This window comes from Oncorhynchus nerka, unplaced genomic scaffold (assembly GCF_034236695.1).
Source record: "Oncorhynchus nerka isolate Pitt River unplaced genomic scaffold, Oner_Uvic_2.0 unplaced_scaffold_985, whole genome shotgun sequence".
Lineage (NCBI taxonomy): Eukaryota > Metazoa > Chordata > Actinopteri > Salmoniformes > Salmonidae > Oncorhynchus > Oncorhynchus nerka.
In genome coordinates this window covers 147,251-168,293 of record NW_027040309.1, presented here as the reverse complement: position 1 = coordinate 168,293, position 21,043 = coordinate 147,251, and the positions used below count along the sequence as shown (strand labels likewise).

The following is a 21,043-nucleotide window of genomic DNA, read 5'->3' as shown; positions in this document are numbered from 1 at the left end:
TGCACATTGACTCAGTACTGGTTCTCCTTATAGTCTCATTATTACCTCAACTACCTGGTACCCTGCACATTGACTCAGTACTGGTTCTCCTTATAGTCTCATTATTACCTCAACTACCTGGTACCCTGCACATTGACTCAGTACTGGTTCTCCTTATAGCCTCATTATTACCTCAACTACCTGGTACCCTGCACATTGACTCAGTACTGGTTCTCCTTATAGTCTCATTATTACCTCAACTACCTGGTACCCTGCACATTGACTCAGTACTGGTACTCCTTATAGTCTCATTATTACCTCAACTACCTGGTACCCTGCACATTGACTCAGTACTGATACTCCTTATAGTCTCATTATTACCTCAACTACCTGGTACCCTGCACATTGACTCAGTACTGGTACTCCTTATAGTCTCATTATTACCTCAACTACCTGGTACACTGCACATTGACTCAGTACTGATACTCCTTATAGTCTCATTATTACCTCAACTACCTGGTACCCTGCACATTGACTCAGTACTGGTAATCCTTATAGCCTCATTATTACCTCAACTACCTGCACATTGACTCAGTACTGGTACTCCTTATAGTCTCATTATTACCTCAACTACCTGGTACCCTGCACATTGACTCAGTACTGGTTCTCCTTATAGTCTCATTATTACATCAACTACCTGGTACCCTGCACATTGACTCAGTACTGGTTCTCCTTATAGTCTCATTATTACCTCAACTACCTGGTACCCTGCACATTGACTCAGTACTGGTTCTCCTTATAGTCTCATTATTACCTCAACTACCTGGTACCCTGCACATTGACTCAGTACTGGTTCTCCTTATAGTCTCATTATTACCTCAACTACCTGGTACCCTGCACATTGACTCAGTACTGGTTCTCCTTATAGTCTCATTATTACCTCAACTACCTGGTACCCTGCACATTGACTCAGTACTGGTTCTCCTTATAGTCTCATTATTACATCAACTACCTGGTACCCTGCACATTGACTCAGTACTGATACTCCTTATAGTCTCATTATTACCTCAACTACCTGGTACCCTGCACATTGACTCAGTACTGGTACTCCTTATAGTCTCATTATTACCTCAACTACCTGGTACACTGCACATTGACTCAGTACTGATACTCCTTATAGTCTCATTATTACCTCAACTACCTGGTACCCTGCACATTGACTCAGTACTGGTTCTCCTTATAGTCTCATTATTACCTCAACTACCTGGTACCCTGCACATTGACTCAGTACTGGTTCTCCTTATAGTCTCATTATTACCTCAACTACCTGGTACCCTGCACATTGACTCAGTACTGGTTCTCCTTATAGTCTCATTATTACATCAACTACCTGGTACCCTGCACATTGACTCAGTACTGATACTCCTTATAGTCTCATTATTACCTCAACTACCTGGTACCCTGCACATTGACTCAGTACTGGTACTCCTTATAGTCTCATTATTACCTCAACTACCTGGTACACTGCACATTGACTCAGTACTGATACTCCTTATAGTCTCATTATTACCTCAACTACCTGGTACCCTGCACATTGACTCAGTACTGGTTCTCCTTATAGTCTCATTATTACCTCAACTACCTGGTACCCTGCACATTGACTCAGTACTGATACTCCTTATAGTCTCATTATTACCTCAACTACCTGGTACCCTGCACATTGACTCAGTACTGGTACTCCTTATAGTCTCATTATTACCTCAACTACCTGGTACACTGCACATTGACTCAGTACTGATACTCCTTATAGTCTCATTATTACCTCAACTACCTGGTACCCTGCACATTGACTCAGTACTGGTAATCCTTATAGCCTCATTATTACCTCAACTACCTGCACATTGACTCAGTACTGGTACTCCTTATAGTCTCATTATTACCTCAACTACCTGGTACCCTGCACATTGACTCAGTACTGGTTCTCCTTATAGTCTCATTATTACATCAACTACCTGGTACCCTGCACATTGACTCAGTACTGGTTCTCCTTATAGTCTCATTATTACCTCAACTACCTGGTACCCTGCACATTGACTCAGTACTGGTTCTCCTTATAGTCTCATTATTACCTCAACTACCTGGTACCCTGCACATTGACTCAGTACTGGTTCTCCTTATAGTCTCATTATTACCTCAACTACCTGGTACCCTGCACATTGACTCAGTACTGGTTCTCCTTATAGTCTCATTATTACCTCAACTACCTGGTACCCTGCACATTGACTCAGTACTGGTTCTCCTTATAGTCTCATTATTACATCAACTACCTGGTACCCTGCACATTGACTCAGTACTGGTTCTCCTTATAGTCTCATTATTACCTCAACTACCTGGTACCCTGCACATTGACTCAGTACTGGTTCTCCTTATAGTCTCATTATTACCTCAACTACCTGGTACCCTGCACATTGACTCAGTACTGGTTCTCCTTATAGTCTCATTATTACCTCAACTACCTGGTACCCTGCACATTGACTCAGTACTGGTTCTCCTTATAGTCTCATTATTACCTCAACTACCTGGTACCCTGCACATTGACTCAGTACTGGTTCTCCTTATAGTCTCATTATTACCTCAACTACCTGGTACCCTGCAGGTCTTTGTCTCTCTGAAATGAAGACATCAAGTGATTTTAAACAAATACATATCTGTCATTGAACAACCCCATGATTAGATAGTGAACAACCCCATGATTAGATAGTGAACAACCCCATGATTAGATAGTGAACAATTAGATAGTGAACAACCCCATTAGATAGTGAACAACCCCATGATTAGATAGTGAACAACCCCATGATTAGATAGTGAACAACCCATGATTAGATAGTGAACAACCCCATGATTAGATAGTGAACAACCCCATGATTAGATAGTGAACAACCCCATGATTAGATAGTGAACAACCCCATGATTAGATAGTGAACAACCCCATGCCATGATTAGATAGTGAACAACCCCATGATTAGATAGTGAACAACCCCATGCCATGATTAGATAGTGAACAACCCCATGATTAGATAGTGAACAACCCCATGATTAGATAGTGAACAACCCCATGATTAGATAGTGAACAACCCCATGATTAGATAGTGAACAACCCCATGATTAGATAGTGAACAACCCCATGATTAGATAGTGAACAACCCCATGATTAGATAGTGAACAACCCCATGATTAGATAGAGAACAACCCCATGATTAGATAGTGAACAACCCCATGATTAGATAGTGAACAACCCCATGATTAGATAGTGAACAATCCCATGATTAGATAGTGAACAATCCCATGATTAGATAGTGAACAACCCCATGATTAGATAGTGAACAACCCCATGATTAGATAGTGAACAACCCCATGATTAGATAGTGAACAATCCCATGATTAGATAGTGAACAACCCCATGATTAGATAGTGAACAACCCCATGATTAGATAGTGAACAACCCCATGATTAGATAGTGAACAATCCCATGATTAGATAGTGAACAACCCCATGATTAGATAGTGAACAACCCCATGATTAGATAGTGAACAACCCCATGATTAGATAGTGAACAACCCCATGATTAGATAGTGAACAACCCCATGATTAGATAGTGAACAACCCCATGATTAGATAGTGAACAATCCCATGATTAGATAGTGAACAACCCCATGATTAGATAGTGAACAATCCCATGATTAGATAGTGAACAACCCCATACCATGATTAGATAGTGAACAATCCCATGATTAGATAGTGAACAATCCCATACCATGATTAGATTTCAGAAATGCTTTGAACAATAAAAGCTAATTTACTAACATTTCTGAAAAGTGATATATAGTGTTTTGGAATGAAACTCTTATGTTTCCCCATCTGAGCTCAGAGTAGATGAGAGATGTAATGTTTGTCTCTGTTGTGTTGAAGACCAATCAAGCAGGAGAGACCAGCCTCCCCTGTTCCCAGCTGTGTGTCCATGAAGAGTGACTGGTCTATGCATCAACCTATAGTGTTTAGAGAGGGAGACTTTTCTACTGAACAAAGGTAAGAAGAACTCATGGGTCCTGGTCAGTGAGTTAAACAACACCGTCTCTAGTCATTTCTCCTCTCCCATTTTCCCATTTATTGTTGTTGTTTTCATAATCCATATGCTAATCATATTGCCCATTCTCATAGTCCTAAAACAATATTAAACAAACACAACATTCCCTCCGTGTGTGTGTGTGTGTGTGTGTGTGTTTTACTCCCTGGATGAGGAGATGTAATCTCATGTTTTGTCCACAGAAACCAACAGGAGAGATCAGAGTCAGAGATTCTCAGTGGTCAGTCTTCCCAGAGTCATCAAACAGACCTGGCCTCCATATTCAGTGTATGTGGTCCTGTTATGTACATTTGTTTTTGTTTACCTCAAGTAAAGTTGATCTGTCAATCATTCATTAATGTGTTGATGAGAAAGCATTTCTTCTCTTGCTTAACTTATTTACTTTATTTATTTCAGTTGCTTGAAGAGAAAATTATGACATTTGTGAAGAACGAGCTGAAGATGTTCAAGAGGATTCTTAGTCCAGAACTCCCAGAAGGCTTTGAGAGTCAGAAACGGGATAAGGAAGTGGTGGATGCTGAAGATGAGAAGCAGGAGAGCAGTGCCAGAGAGGGGGCTCTGAAGATCACACTGCACATCCTGAGGAAAATGAACCAGAAGGAGCTTGCTGACACACTGGAGAAATGTAAGAGCTGTCTGCCTCATGTTGAATGGTGTTTTATAACATTTAAAAGCTGTAGCTAAAGTACAGCTAAAGTAGCTGTGTAACTCAATGATATTGTAGCAGCCTTAACACAACACCTAGTGACCTCATCAAGTAGCAGCAGGGATGTGTTGTGGTGATTCATTTAGAGAGAGAACATTAATAATACCATCAATAATACCAATAATAATATAATCAGTCACACCAGTCTGTAATGCATTATGAAAACATTTACACATTTATACAGTCAGAATAAATTATTATAATGTACAAATTTACAACTTTATAACAGTCCTACAATACTGTAGACATTAAAACAGATGTAATACTAATATCCTCTGTGTTATTTCTAGATTCAGATGAGCTCGCTGTGATTTGCCAACGTGAACTCAAATCTAATCTAAAGAAGAAGTTTCAATGTATATTTGAGGGGATCGCTAAACAAGGAAACCCAACACTTCTCAATAAGATCTACACAGAGCTCTACATCACAGAGGGTGGAACAGGAGAGGTCAATAATGAACATGAGCTGAGACAGATTGAAACAACAACCAGGAAACAAGCAAGACCAGAGACTGCAATCAAATGTAACGACATCTTCAAACCCTTAACTGGACAAGACAAACGTATCAGAACTGTGCTGACAAAGGGAGTCGCTGGCATTGGAAAAACAGTCTCTGTGCAGAAGTTCATTCTGGACTGGGCTGAAGGAAAAGCAAATCAGGATGTCCAATTCGTATTTTCATTCCCTTTTAGGGAGCTGAATTTGATGAAAGGGGACAAACACACTTTCATTGAACTTCTTAATCACTTCTCAATGGAAACCAAACAATCAAGAATCTCCAACTACGACAAGTACAAAGTTCTGTTCATCTTTGATGGTCTGGATGAGTGCCGACTGCCCCTAGACTTCCAGAAGAACAAGATCTGTTGGGACGTCACAGAGTCAACCTCAGTGGATGTTCTGCTGACAAATCTCATCAAGGGAAATCTGCTTCCCTCTGCTCTCCTCTGGATAACTACCCGACCTGCAGCAGCCAATAAGATCCCTTCAGGGTGTGTTGACCAGGTAACAGAGGTACGAGGGTTCAATGACCCACAGAAGGAGGAGTACTTCAGGAAGAGATTCAGTGATGAGGACCTGGCCAGCAGAATCATCTCACACATAAAGACATCAAGGAGCCTCCACATCATGTGCCACATTCCAGTCTTCTGTTGGATTTCTGCAACAGTCCTTGAACACATGCTGAAACATAAGAGAGAAGAGATGCCCAAGACTCTGACTGAGATGTACACACACCTTGTGGTGTTTCATACCAAACAGAAGAATGAAAAGTATCTTGGGAAAGAAGAGACAGGTCCACACTGGAATAAAGAGATCATTCTGTCACTGGGAAAACTGGCTTTTCAACAGCTTGTGAAGGGCAATCTGATTTTCTATGAAGAAGACCTGAAAGATGCTGGCATTGATGTTAATGAAGCCTCAGTGTACTCAGGATTGTGCACACAGCTCTTTAAAGAGGAATGTGTGCTGTACCAGGACAAGGTGTACTGCTTCGTTCATCTGAGCATTCAGGAGTTTCTGGCTGCTGTATATGTGTTCCTCTCATTCATCAACAACAATCAGAATCTCATGGACAAACTGCAATCAACGTCCAGGAACTTTTCTGTGAGGATCAAACAAAGGCGTAAAGTTACTGTCTACAAGAGTGCTGTGGATAAAGCCTTACAAAGTGAGACGGGAAACCTGGACCTTTTCCTCCGCTTCCTTCTGGGCCTCTCACTGGAGTCCAATCAGAAGTACTTACAAGGTCTACTGACAAAGTCAAGAAGCAGCTCACAGAGCCATGAAGAAACAGTCGAGTACATCAAGGAGAAGATCAGGGAGAATCCCTCTCCAGAGAGGAGCATCAATCTGTTCCACTGTCTGAATGAACTGAATGACCATTCTCTAGTGGAGGAGATCCAAATATACCTGAGATCAGGAAGTCTCTCAAAACCCAACCTGTCACCTGCACAGTGGTCAGCTCTGGTCTTTGTGTTGCTGACTTCAGAAAAGGAGCTGGATGTGTTTGACCTGAAGAAATACTCCAGATCAGAGGAAGGTCTTCTGAGGCTGCTGCCAGTGGTCAAAGCCTCCAGAGCTGTTCTGTGAGTAAATAAAATGACATATAAGAACTAATCATCAGGAAGAAATATTCAGTTTAGAGAAAAATATGTATTACAATATTTACATAATATTAATTTGAATAACTTATTGAATAAATGCATTGATTTTCACATTAGTATAACAATATGACCATACAATTCTAGGAGACGGAAGATGAATCTATATGTTGTTTGAGAGAATAAACCAAATGCATCTGCCATTGTCCTTCTACACTACTGGTGTTAAATTAACAGTGTGTTTGTGAAGTCATGATGATCTCTTTGCAGGCTGTCAGGCTGTGGAGTCACAGAGGAAGGCTGTGCTTCTCTGGTCTCAGCTCTGGAGTCAAACCCCTCACACCTGAGAGAGCTGGACCTGAGTAACAATGACCTGAAGGATTCAGGAGTGAAGCTGCTCTCTGATGGACTGGGGAATCCCCACTGTAAACTGGAGACTCTGAGGTCAGTATTCCTGTAGTTGGTCAACAAGTGATAACTGTTCACCAGATCCACATGTGTTTACCAGACACACATAGTCCACACCATATGTGTTTGGACAGTGAGGTTTACAGTTTTAAATGTGGTGCTTTGCTAAATCTGATTCCTCACTGTCTGTCTTCTGACTGATACTGCTTTTTAAACTGGTCTGGTCAGTCTACTATAATATTTGTACTATACATGTTTCTATCTGCAGGCAATACTTTGATCATTTGTTATTTTTTATGATGATACACTATTTTATGAATAGATATGGAAGGTTTCAGGACACTGATATATCTGAATATGTTGAAAACATTTACTGCCACTATTTTCACCACCAAAGAATATCAGTGTGGTTTTAATATGATTTGACTCTTTGCAGGCTGTCAGGCTGTCTAGTCACAGAGGAAGGCTGTGCTTCTCTGGTCTCAGCTCTGAGGTCAAACCCCTCACACCTGAGAGAGCTGGACCTGAGCTACAATCACCCAGGAGACTCAGGAGTCAGACTGCTCTCTGCTGGACTGGAGGATCCACACTGCAGACTGGAGAAACTCAAGTATGTAGAGGGTTTATGTCAATGTTCATATCAGACATGTTTGACTTATCAGGCTAGTTAAGACAAACATTCTGACCACCACTTGGACAAAGTTATATGCTGACAAAGTTATATGCTGACAGTGTTGTGTGTGTGTGTGTGTGTGTGTGTGCGCGCGTGCGTGCGTGCGCGCGAGCGTGCGTGCGTGTATCCCTCAATAACTGTCTGTTCTTCTGCTTACCGCTACAGTGTGGAACATGGTGGAGAGAACAGAATGAAACCTGGGCTTAGAAAATGTGAGTGTTGACTGCTGTGAAGAATATGACTAAGAATAAGTCTTAACTCAAGTTAAGTCAAAGTCAAAGACCATCATCATTACTTACTTGGTCATATTAAATATCAGCTGTAGTTCTACAGAAGCAGAAATCAGGGACACCAAAGTTTACAAAGAGTTGATTTGACTGTGTGTGTGTGTGTGTGTAATTAATGGGAATAAGTGTGTTTTATATTACCAGACAGTATAACATATGATCATTCAACAAGTCTCAAGTTACCTTAACTTCTCCTTTTGATACCTAGAAACATCTACATTAAATGAATTAATGAAAAGTGAGTTAACATTCTAATGTGAATGATGATGATTTCTAATATTGTGTCTGGTTTCATCCATCAGATGTCTGTGATCTCACACTGGACCCAAACACAGTAAACAGACACCTCTCTCTGTCTGAGGAGAACAGAAAGGTGACATGTAGGAGAGAGGAGCAGCCGTATCCTGATCACCCAGAGAGATTTGAGGTCTGGGGACAGGTGCTGTGTAGAGAGGGTCTGACTGGGCGCTGTTACTGGGAGGTTGAGTGGAGTGGGAGAATGGGGGCTGGTATAGGAGTGACATATAAAGGAATCAGCAGGAGAGAAGGGGGTAATGACTGTGGTCTTGGATACAATGACAAGTCCTGGAGTCGAGGAAGAGGAAGAGGACAACAGTTACACTGCCTGGCACAATAATAATCCCACTACCATAGACGTCCCCTCCTCCAGCTCCCACAGAGTAGGAGTGTATCTGGACTGGCCAGCCGGCACTCTGTCCTTCTATAGAGCCTCCTCTGACACACTGACCCACCTGATCACATTCACCTCCACATTCACTGAGCCCCTCTATCCAGGGTTTGGGGTTTGGTGGGAAGGCGACTCAGTGTCCCTGAAATAAGTGAACACACTGGACAAAGACACACACACTGGACAGAGACACACACACTGGACAGAGACACACACACTGGACAGAGACACACACACTGGACAGAGACACACACTGGACAAAAACACACACACACACTGGACAATCACACACACACTGGACAAAAACACACACACACACACACTGGACAAAGACACACACACACACACACTGGACAAACACACACTCACACTGGACACACACACACACTGGACACACACACACACGACACACACAGGTCACACACACACACTCTGGACACACACACACACACTCTGGACACACACACACACACACTGGACACACACACACTCTGGACACACACACACTCTGGACACACACACACACTGGACAGAGACACACACACTGGACAGAGACACACACACTGGACAGAGACACACACACTGGACAGAGACACACACACTGGACAGAGACACACACACTGGACAGAGACACACACACTGGACAAACACACACACTGGACAAAAAACACACACACACACACTGGACAAAGACACACACACACACACACTGGACAATCACACACACACACACACACACACTGGACAAAGACACACACACACACACACACTGGACAAAAACACACACACACTGGACAAACACATACACACACACTGCTGGACACACACACACACACTGGACACACACACACACACACACACACACACACTGGACACACACACACACACTGGACACACACACACACACTGGACACACACACACACACACACACACACACACACAGGACACACACACACACACACACACACACACACACACACACACTGGACACACACACACACACTGGACACACACACACACACTCTGGACACACACACACACACTCTGGACACACACACACACTGGACACACACACACACTGGACACACACACACACTGGACACACACACTCTGGACACACACACACTGGACACACACACACACTGGACACACACACACACACTCTGGACACACACACACACACACTCTGGACACACACACACACACACACACTGGACACACACACACACTCTGGACACACACACACACTGGACACACACACACACTGGACACACACACACACACACTCTGGACACACACGCACACACTCTGGACACACACACACACACACACACACACACACACACACACTGACACACACACACACTGGACACACACACACACACACACACACTGGACACACACACACACATTCTGGACACACACACACACACACACACTGGACACACACACACACACACACACACTGGACACACACACACACACACACACATTCTGGACACACACGCACACATTCTGGACACACACACACACACACACACATGCGCGTCTTTCTATAGTTGTGAGGACCTCTTACAACAACACTGTTAAAATACCAATGTGATCATGTGTTGTCTTTTATGTTGAAAAACAAATTGTATAATTATATATGGACATACGCTCCATAGTTGTACAAGTATACAAGGATATATTGTACTTTTCATAATAAAACATACTTGAAACAAGATAAAGCTTGTTACTTGTGAAAACAGTTTGTTTATTGATTTTACGTTTCCTCTGTCAGGTTGATGTTAACCTGCGACTGGTTGAAACATGAAACAAATATGAAATGAAATACAAAACAATTAAATATGTGGAAGAGAATTAAACTAATTTGTACAACAGAGTGTTGTAATGCAGGGTTACTATAGCAACAGAGTGTTGTGATGCAGGGTCACTATAGCAACAGAGTGTTGCGATGCAGGGTTACTATAGCAACAGAGTGTTGTAATGCAGGGTCACTATAGCAACAGAGTTCTCTGCTCTCTTCTGCTCTGTTCTCTGCTCTCTGTCTCTCTTCTCTGCTCGCTCTCTCTGCTCTCTTCTCTCTCACTCTCTGATCTCACTCTCTGCTCTCTTCTCCTCGCTCTGCTTTATCAGCTCTCTCAGCCTGCTCTCTGCTCTCTCTCTGTTCTCTGCTCTCTCTCTTTTCTCTGCTCTCTCTCTCTCTCTCTCTCTCACACTCTCTGCTCTCTCTCTCCCACACACTCTGCTCTCTCTCTGCTCTCTCTCTCTCCCACATTCTGCTCTCTCTCTCTCCCACATTCTGCTCTCTCTCCCACATTCTGCTCTCTCTCCACATTCTGCTGCTCTCTCTCCCACACTGCTCTCTCCCCACACTCTGCCTCTCTCCCACACACTCTGCTCTCTCTCCCCCACACTCTGCTCTCTCTCTGCTCTCTCTCCCACACACTCTGCTCACTCCCCACACTCTCTGCTCTCTCTCTGCTCTCTCTCCCACACTCTCTGCTCTCTCTCTTCTCTGCTCTCTCTCTCTCACACTCTCTGCTCTCTCTCTCACACACTCTGCTCTCTCTCTCTCCCACATTCTGCTCTCTCTCCTCCATTCTGCTGCTCTCTCTCCCACATTCTGCCTCTCTCTCCCACACACTGCTCTCTCTCTGCTCTCTCTCCCACACACTCTGCCTCTCTCCCCACACACTCTGCTCTCTCTCCCACACTCTCTGCTCTCTCCCCCACACACTCTGCTGCTCTCTCTCCCACACACTCTGCTCTCTCTCTCTCCCACACTCTAATCTCTCTCTCTCTCTCTCCCCCACACTCTGCTCTCTCTCTCTCACACTTTCTCTCTCCCACACTCTGCTCTCTCTCTCTCACACTTTTCTCTCTATCTCTCACTTTCTCTTATCTTAACAGTGGTGCAGTTTGGACCATCACCACTTGATGGCAGTGTTCAACCAGAAGTGATGAAAAGAACATCACTGCAGAGAGAGAGAGTCTAATATACTGATATACAGTAACATTCACAAAGTATTCAGTAACATTCAGAAAGTATTCAGACCCCTTGACTTTTTACACATTTTGTCACGTTACAGCCTTATTCTAAAATGAATTAAATGTGTTTTTCCCCTCATCAATCTACACACAATAACCCAGAATTACAAAGCAAAAACGGTTCACTTTATGTGTGAACATTTTTATTTAAAAAAACGAAGATATCACAGAGAGAGAGGGAGAGTAGAGAGTCAGAACAGAGGGAAGATAGAGATGGAGGCTAGAGAGTCAGAACAGAGGGAAAGAGAGAGATGGAGGGGAGAGAGTCAGAACAGAGGGAAGAGAGAGATGGAGGGTAGAGAGTCAGAACAGAGGGAAAGAGAGAGAGGGAGGGTAGAGAGTCAGAACAGAGGGAAAGAGAGAGAGAGGGAGGGTAGAGAGTCAGAACAGAGGGAGGGTAGAGTCAGAACAGAGGGAAAGAGAGAGATGGAGGGGAGAGAGTCAGAACAGAGGGAAAGAGAGAGATGGAGGGGAGAGAGTCAGAACAGAGAGAAAGAGAGAGAGAGAGAGATGAGAGTCGCAACAGAGGGAAATAGAGAGAGAGGGAGGGTAGAGAGTCAGAACAGAGGGAGGGTAGAGAGTCAGAACAGATTGAAAGAGAGAGAGGGAGGGTAATGAGTCATAACAGAGGGAAAGAGAGAGAGAGGGGAGAGAGTCAGAACAGAGGGAAAGAGAGAGAGAGAGAGGGAGGGTAGAGTGTCAGAACAGAGGGAAAGAGAGAGAGGGAGGGTTGAGAGTCAGAACAGAGGGAAAGAGAGTCAGAACAGAGGGAAAGAGAGAGAGAGAGGAGGGGAGAGTGTCAGAACAGAGGGAAAGAGAGAGGGAGGGGAGAGAGTCAGAACAGAGGGAAAGAGAGAGAGAGAGAGGGAGGGGAGAGAGTCAGAACAGAGGGAAAGAGAGAGGGAGGGGAGAGAGTCAGAACAGAGGGAAAGAGAGAGACAGAGAGGGAGGGTAGAGAGTCAGAACAGAGGGAAAGAGAGAGAGAGAGGGAGGGGAGAGTGTCAGAACAGAGGGAAAGAGAGAGAGGGGGAGGGGAGAGAGTCAGAACAGAGGGAACGAGAGAGAGAGGGCGGGGAGAGAGTCAGATCAGAGGGAAGAGAGAGAGAGCGAGGGTAGAGAGTCAGAACAGAGGGAAAGAGAGAGATGGAGGGTAGAGAGTCAGAACAGAGGAAAAGAGAGAGAGAGGGAGGGTAGAGAGTCAGAACAGATGGAAAGAGAGAGAGAGAGGGAGGGGAGAGAGTCAGAACAGAGGGAAGAGCGAGAGAGGGAGGAGAGAGAGAGGGAGGGAGGGAGGGTAGAGAGTCAGAACAGAGGGAAAGAGAGAGAGGGAGGGGAGAGAGTCAGAACAGAGGGAAAGAGAGAGAGAGAAAGAAAGGGAGGGGAGAGAGTCAGAACAGAGGGAAAGAGAGAGAGAGAGGGAGGGTAGAGAGTCAGAATAGAGGGAAAGAGAGAGAGAGAGAGGGAGGGGAGAGTGTCAGAACAGAGGGAAAGAGAGAGAGAGGGAGGGGAGAGAGTCAGATCAGAGGGAAAGAGAGTGAGAGGGAGGGTAGAGAGTCAGAACAGAGGGAACGAGAGAGAGAGGGAGGGGAGAGAGTCAGATCAGAGGGAAAGAGAGAGAGAGAGGGAGGGTAGAGAGTCAGAACAGATGGAAAGAGAGAGAGAGAGGGAGGGGAGAGAGTCAGAACAGAGGGAAGAGCGAGAGAGGGAGGAGAGAGAGGGAGGGAGGGAGGGTAGAGAGTCAGAACAGAGGGAAAGAGAGAGAGGGAGGGTAGAGAGTCAGAACAGAGGGAAGGAGAGAGGGGGAGGGTAGAGAGTCAGAACAGAGGGAAAGAGAGAGAGAGGGAGGGTAGAGAGTCAGAACAGAGGGAAGAGCGAGAGAGAGAGAGGGAGAGAGTCAGAGAGTCAGAACAGAGGGAAGAGCGGGAGAGAGAGGGAGGGAGGGAGGGTAGAGAGTCAGAACAGAGGGAAAGAGAGAGAGAGGATGTGTGGAATTTGCTTTATGTTTGGTAATTGGGGGCCTTTGAGCCCTGATGGGCTGGGTGACATCAGTGACTCTCTATGATATTACTGTTGCTGTGGAGGGAGAGCAGAGAGAGAGAGACAGACAGACAGACAGACAGACAGACAGGTAATCAGGAATTCCTCCCAAGGTGTGTATATTGATTTTAGTCCCCTTCTCATTAATAACTAGCTACTGACAGTGACCAGAGATGGCTAGATTGAGCTAGAGGGGTGTGTGTGGTGTGTGTGTGCCTGCGTGCAAGCGTGTGTTTTTGTGAGAGAGTTAACAGGACTTTCAATAAGAATGACACACACAGCTCTGATTCCATTTTCTGCTTTGTGTTTCAATTAGGTCTCAGTGGAATAGTGACTCTGAGAGATATGAGTTCCTGTGTAAACTTTTGTTATTAACCAAATACTTATTTTCCACCATAATTTGCAAATAAATGAATTAAAAATGTGATTTTCTGGATTTTTTTCTTCTCATTTTGTCTGTCATAGTTGAAGTGTACCTATGATGAAAATTACAGGCCTTTCTCATCTTTTTAAGAGGGAGAACTTGCACAATTGGTGGCTGACGAAATACTTTTTTGCCCCACTGTAGTTGGTCACGGATGTGTTAACACAATGTGTTGGGCCTCATTATGAATGGTTAAGGTTTGGGATAGAGTTTAAACATTAAGTTTAGGGCCTCATTATGAATGGTTAAGGTTTGGGATAGAGTTTAAAGAGTGTCTCTAACACTGGGATCAACCTTCTGGTCCAGAGTCATGGGGTTACTCCCCATCCACCACCCTCTGTCTCTATAACTGGGATCAACCCTCCTGAGCTTCCTCTCAGTCTTGAGCTACCCCTCAGTCCTGAGCTACCCCTCAGTCCCGAGCTACCCCTCAGTCCCGAGCTACCCCTCAGTCCCGAGCTACCCCTCAGTCCAGAGCTACCCCTCAGTCCCGAGCTACCCCTCAGTCCCGAGCTACCTCAGTCCGAAGCTGCCCCTCAGTCCAGTGGGGCCCTTGGTTAAGGTTAGTAGGCCAAGGTCGGCGGCGAGGGTCTCCAATCTAAGGACGCGAAGTAAGCGGACTAAGACTGTGTTGGAGTGGGGTCCACGTCCAGCGCCAGAGCCGCCACCGTGGACAGACGCCCACCCAGACCCTGCCCTATGGGTTTAAGTGTGCGACCGGGAGTCCGCACCTTTGGGGGTGTACTGTCACGCCCTGGCCTTAGTATTCTGTGTTCTCTTTATTATTGTGGTTAGGCCAGGGTGTGACATGGGTGATTATGTGTTTGTCTTGTCTAGGGGTTTTGTAGATTGATGGGGTTGTGTTTAGTATAGTAGTCTAGGTAAGTCTATGGTTGCCTAGAGTGGTTCTCAATCAGAGGCAGGTGGTTATCGTTGTCTCTGATTGGAAACCATATTTAGGCAGCCATATTCTTTAGGTATTTCGTGGGTGATTGTTCCTATCTCTGTGTTTGTTGCACCAGATAGGGCTGTTTCGGTTTTTCACGTTTCTTGTTTTTGTATATTGTTCGTAGTTTCATCTTTCATTAAAGATTTTTATGAATAACCACGCTGCATTTTGGTCCTCCTCTCCTTCACCAGAAGAAAACCATAACAAAGATAAAGCAAAGCAGTTCATCACACACAACGACACAGAGTTACACATGGAGTAAAACAAACATACAGTCAATAATACAGTAGAAACAGGTCTATATACGATGTGAGCAAATGAGGTGAGATAAGGGAGGTAAAGGCAAAAAGGCCATGGTGGCGAAGTAAATACAATATAGCAAGTAAAACACTGGAATGGTAGATTTGCAATGGAAGAATGTGCAAGGTAGAAATAAAAATAATGGGGTGCAAAGGAGCAAAATAAATTAATTAATTAAATACAGTTGGGAAAGAGGTAGTTGTTTGGGCTAAATTATTGGTGGGCTATGTACAGGTGCAGTAATCTGTAAGATGCTCTGACAGTTGGTACTTAAACTTAGTGAGGGAGATAAATGTTTCCAGTTTCAGAGATTTTTGTAGTTCGTTCCAGTCATTGGCAGCAGAGAACTGGAAGGAGAGGCGGCCTAAGAAATAATTGGTTTTGGGGATGACTAGAGAGATATACCTGCTGGAGCGTGTGCTACATGTGGGAGATGCTATGGTGACCAGCGAGCTGAGATAAGGGGGACTTTACCTAGCAGGGTCTTGTAGATGACATGGAGCCAGTGGGTTTGGCGACGAGTATGAAGTGAGGGCCAGCCAACGAGAGCGTACAGGTCGCAATGGTGGGTAGTATATGGGGCTTTGGTGACAAATTCTAAGCTCTGACCAGTGGAATGATGAATACAGGACCCCGGGTCCAGTGGAGGAATCCGGATCTTTTAATTATGTTGACGAGACAATATTTGATGTTTAGGAGATTTAGGTTATTCATATTTCAATGTATGGACTGTTTTGAAATGACGATTGTAACGAAAATCCTGATAAGAAGTGTTCTGATTCTGATGTAGGTTAAAACAGTCACGGGCGTTGATCGTGTGTACAAACGTGTATTGGTTTGTCTTATTCCTAGGATATCATTGACATTTCCTTTTAGTGTTTAATGATGGTATGAAATGTTTTGTCATTTTTAAGGTGGATTGTTAGAATTATTATGAATAAATGAATAGACAATTTCCCCATTTAAAATAGAACTGTAACTAAGTAAACTTATACTCTGTTTTATTATATCTGATTAACAATATCAGTTCATAAGAAGGGATTGTGAGACACGGACAAGGAGTAATTAAAGTTAATGAACACCATTCCAACTAGGAAGAAACTAATGGGTTGTGGACTGTGTAAACAGATAAGGTAGTTAACCTATGGTTGAACCTACAGAACTGAGCTCTGGGGTTTTTAGATATGACAGTGAGTGCATTCCTAAGTTTTCTGTTAATTAGAACTGTCAGCTCAGTGGTGATCAATAATGTTGAGGGGGCAAAAGTTACCTGGGAGTGTGTTAGTAAGTTAGAAGGAACTTTTCACCTCACTTTGTCCCTGTCAAGAGGTGGGTTTCTGTTAAGCAATGAAATGACATCATGTTTTGTATATAAACTGTTGCTCGTGGTGAAGTGGCAGCGCGCTCCGAGAATAAATTATGTTACCTATTATTGAAAAGACTGGTCTCCGTCTATTTTATGCAAACAAGAATCTTACAAATTCTCATAAAATAGATTAAGGGTTTTCAATTAATGAAAACACATTGGCATCATTAAATTACAGTAACAGTTTTATTCAGTAATAATATATATCTGCCTCACTCTCAGTGAAATCAGTAGAACTGCTAGGTTTTACACAGTAATAATATATATCTGCCTCACTCTCAGTGAAATCAGTAGTACTGCTAGGTTTTACACAGTAATAATATATATCTGCCTCACTCTCAGTGAAATCAGTAGTACTGCTAGGTTTTACACAGTAATAATATATATCTGCCTCACTCTCAGAGAAATCAGTAGTACTGCTAGGTTTTACACAGTAATAATATATATCTGCCTCACTCTCAGTGAAATCAGTAGTACTGCTAGGTTTTACACAGTAATAATATATATCTGCCTCACTCTCAGAGAAATCAGTGGTACTGCTAGGTTTTATACAGTAATAATATATATTTGCCTCACTCTCAGAGAAATCAGTAGTACTGCTAAGTTTTACACAGTCAAATGTAACAAATAAATACGTTTTTAGTAAAGAACTGTGGAAGTGGATGGCAATGGAATGGTGATGGAATGGTGATGGAATGGTAATGGAATGGTGATGGAATGGTAAACAGAATGGTAGTGGAATGGTGATGGAATGGTAGTGGAATGGTAGTGGAAAGGTAGTGGAATGGTAAACAGAATGGTAGTGGAATGGTGATGGAATGGTAGTGGAAAGGTAGTGGAATGGTAAACAGAATGGTAGTGGAATGGTGATGGAATGGTAGTGGAATGGTAGTGGAAAGGTAGTGGAATGGTAAACAGAATGGTAGTGGAATGGTGATGGAATGGTAGTGGAATGGTAAACATAATGGTAGTGGAATGGTAAACATAATGGTAGTGGAATGGTGATGGAATGGTGATGGAATAGTGATGGAATGGTAGTGGAAAGGTAGTGGAATGATGATGGAATGGTGATGGAATGGGAATGGAAAGGTAGTGGAATGATGATGGAATGGAAAACAGAATGGTAGTGGAATGGTAAACAGAATGGTAGTGGAATGGTGATGGAATGGAAAACAGAATGGTAGTGGAATGGTAAACATAATGGTAGTGGAATGGTAAACATAATGGTAGTGGAATGGTAAACATAATGGTAGTGGAATGGTGATGGAATGGTAAACATAATGGTGATGGAATGGTAAACAGAATGGTGATGGAATGGTAAACAGAATGGTAGTGGAATGGTGATGGAATGGTAATGGAATGGTGATGGATTGGTAGTGGAATGGTAATGGAATGGTGATGGAAGACTGACAGTATTGTAGAGATGTTCCTCTCTGTAACTGCTAGATGGAGGCTGACAGTATTGTAGAGACAGAGATGTTCCTCTCTGTAACTGCTAGATGGAGGCTGACAGGATTGTAGAGACAGAGATGTTCCTCTCTGTAACTGCTAGATGGAGACTGACAGTATTGTAGAGACAGAGATGTTACTCTCTGTAACTGCTAGATGGAGACTGACAGTACAGACAGAGATGTTCCTCTCTGTAACTGCTAGATGGAGACTGACAGTATTGTAGAGACAGAGATGTTCCTCTCTGTAACTGCTAGATGGAGACTGACAGTATTGTAGAGATGTTCCTCTCTGTAACTGCTAGATGGAGACTGACAGTATTGTAGAGACAGAGATGTTCCTCTCTGTAACTGCTAGATGTAGACTGACAGTATTGTAGAGACAGAGATGTTCCTCTCTGTAACTGCTAGATGGAGACTGACAGTATTGTAGAGACAGAGATGTTCCTCTAACTGCTAGATGGAGACTGACAGTACAGACAGAGATGTTCCTCTCTCTAACTGCTAGATGGAGACTGACAGTATTGTGTGACCTGCAGAGTGGAAAGGATGGGCAGATGTCCTTTCAGGTCACAGGTCACACACGGAGGGTTTGAGAGGCAGGTTTATGGTTCCCCTAGACTCTCAGGAGCTCTTTGCCACCTTCTCCTCCCTCTTGAATCCTCCTCCCCCTCCCCCCTCCTCCCTCTCTGCAGATGACTTCGTCAACCATTTTGAAAAGAAGGTCGACGACATCCGATCCTCGTTTGCTAAGTCAAACGACACCGCTGGTTCTGCTCACACTGCCCTACCCTGTGCTCTGACCTCTTTCTCCCCTCTCTCTCCAGATGACATCTCGCGTCTTGTGACGGCCGGCCGCCCAACAACCTGCCCGCTTGACCCTATCCCCTCCTCTCTTCTCCAGACCATCTCCGGTGACCTTCTCCCTTACCTCACCTCGCTCATCAACTCATCCCTGACCGCTGGCTACGTCCCTCCTGTCTTCAAGAGAGCGAGAGTTGCACCCCTTCTGAAAAAACCTACACTCGATCCCTCCGATGTCAACAACTACAGACCAGTATCCCTTCTTTCTTTTCTCTCCAAAACTCTTGAACGTGCCGTCCTTGGCCAGCTCTCCCGCTATCTCTCTCAGAATGACCTTCTTGATCCAAATCAGTCAGGTTTCAAGACTAGTCATTCAACTGAGACTGCTCTTCTCTGTATCACGGAGGCGCTCCGCACTGCTAAAGCTAACTCTCTCTCCTCTGCTCTCATCCTTCTAGACCTATCGGCTGCCTTCGATACTGTGAACCATCAGATCCTCCTCTCCACCCTCTCCGAGTTGGGCATCTCCGGCGCGGCCCACGCTTGGATTGCGTCCTACCTGACAGGTCGCTCTTACCAGGTGGCGTGGCGAGAATCCGTCTCCTCACCACGTGCTCTCACCACTGGTGTCCCCAGGGCTCTGTTCTAGGCCCTCTCCTATTCTCGCTATACACCAAGTCACTTGGCTCTGTCATAACCTCACATGGTCTCTCCTATCATTGCTATGCAGACGACACACAATTAATCTTCTCCTTTCCCCCTTCTGACGACCAGGTGGCGAATCGCATCTCTGCATGTCTGGCAGACATATCAGTGTGGATGACGGATCATCACCTCAAGCTGAACCTCGGCAAGACGGAGCTGCTCTTCCTCCCGGGGAAGGACTGCCCGTTCCATGATCTCGCCATCACGGTTGACAACTCTATTGTGTCCTCGTCCCAGAGCGCTAAGAACCTTGGCGTGATCCTGGACAACACCCTGTCGTTCTCAAATAACATCAAGGCGGTGGCCCGTTCCTGTAGGTTCATGCTCTACACCATCCGCAGAGTACGACCCTGCCTCACACAGGAAGCGGCGCAGGTCCTAATCCAGGCACTTGTCATCTCCCGTCTGGATTACTGCAACTCGCTGTTGGCTGGGCTCCCTGCCTGTGCCATTAAACCCCTACAACTCATCCAGAACGCCGCAGCCCGTCTGGTGTTCAACCTTCCCAAGTTCTCTCACGTCACCCCGCTCCTCCGCTCTCTCCACTGGCTTCCAGTTGAAGCTCGCATCTGCTACAAGACCATGGTGCTTGCCTACGGAGCTGTGAGGGGAACGGCACCTCAGTACCTCCAGGCTCTGATCAGGCCCTACACCCAAACAAGGGCACTGCGTTCATCCACCTCTGGCCTGCTCGCCTCCCTACCACTGAGGAAGTACAGTTCCCGCTCAGCCCAGTCAAAACTGTTCGCTGCTCTGGCCCCCCAATGGTGGAACAAACTCCCTCACGACGCCAGGACAGCGGAGTCAATCACCACCTTCCGGAGACACCTGAAACCCCACCTCTTTAAGGAATACCTAGGATAGGATAAAGTAATCCTTCTCTCCCCCCCCCTTAAAAGACCTAGATGCACTATTGTAAAGTGGCTGTTCCACTGGATGTCATAAGGTGAAAGCACCAATTTGTAAG

General features: G+C 44.6%; 1 protein-coding gene across 1 annotated transcript; it reads left to right on the top strand.

Annotated features, from left to right (window-relative positions):
* Positions 1–3,529: 3,529 nt before the first annotated feature.
* LOC135570320 (NLR family CARD domain-containing protein 3-like) lies at positions 3,530–9,231 on the top strand. The gene is made up of 7 exons (XM_065016444.1): positions 3,530–4,065; positions 4,306–4,390; positions 4,520–4,748; positions 5,120–6,917; positions 7,203–7,950; positions 8,179–8,225; positions 8,603–9,231. Exons 1-5 carry the CDS (start codon positions 3,998–4,000, stop codon positions 7,390–7,392), a joined length of 2,370 nt encoding a protein of 789 aa, XP_064872516.1. The 5' UTR covers positions 3,530–3,997; the 3' UTR covers positions 7,393–7,950; positions 8,179–8,225; positions 8,603–9,231.
* Positions 9,232–21,043: the final 11,812 nt, after the last annotated feature.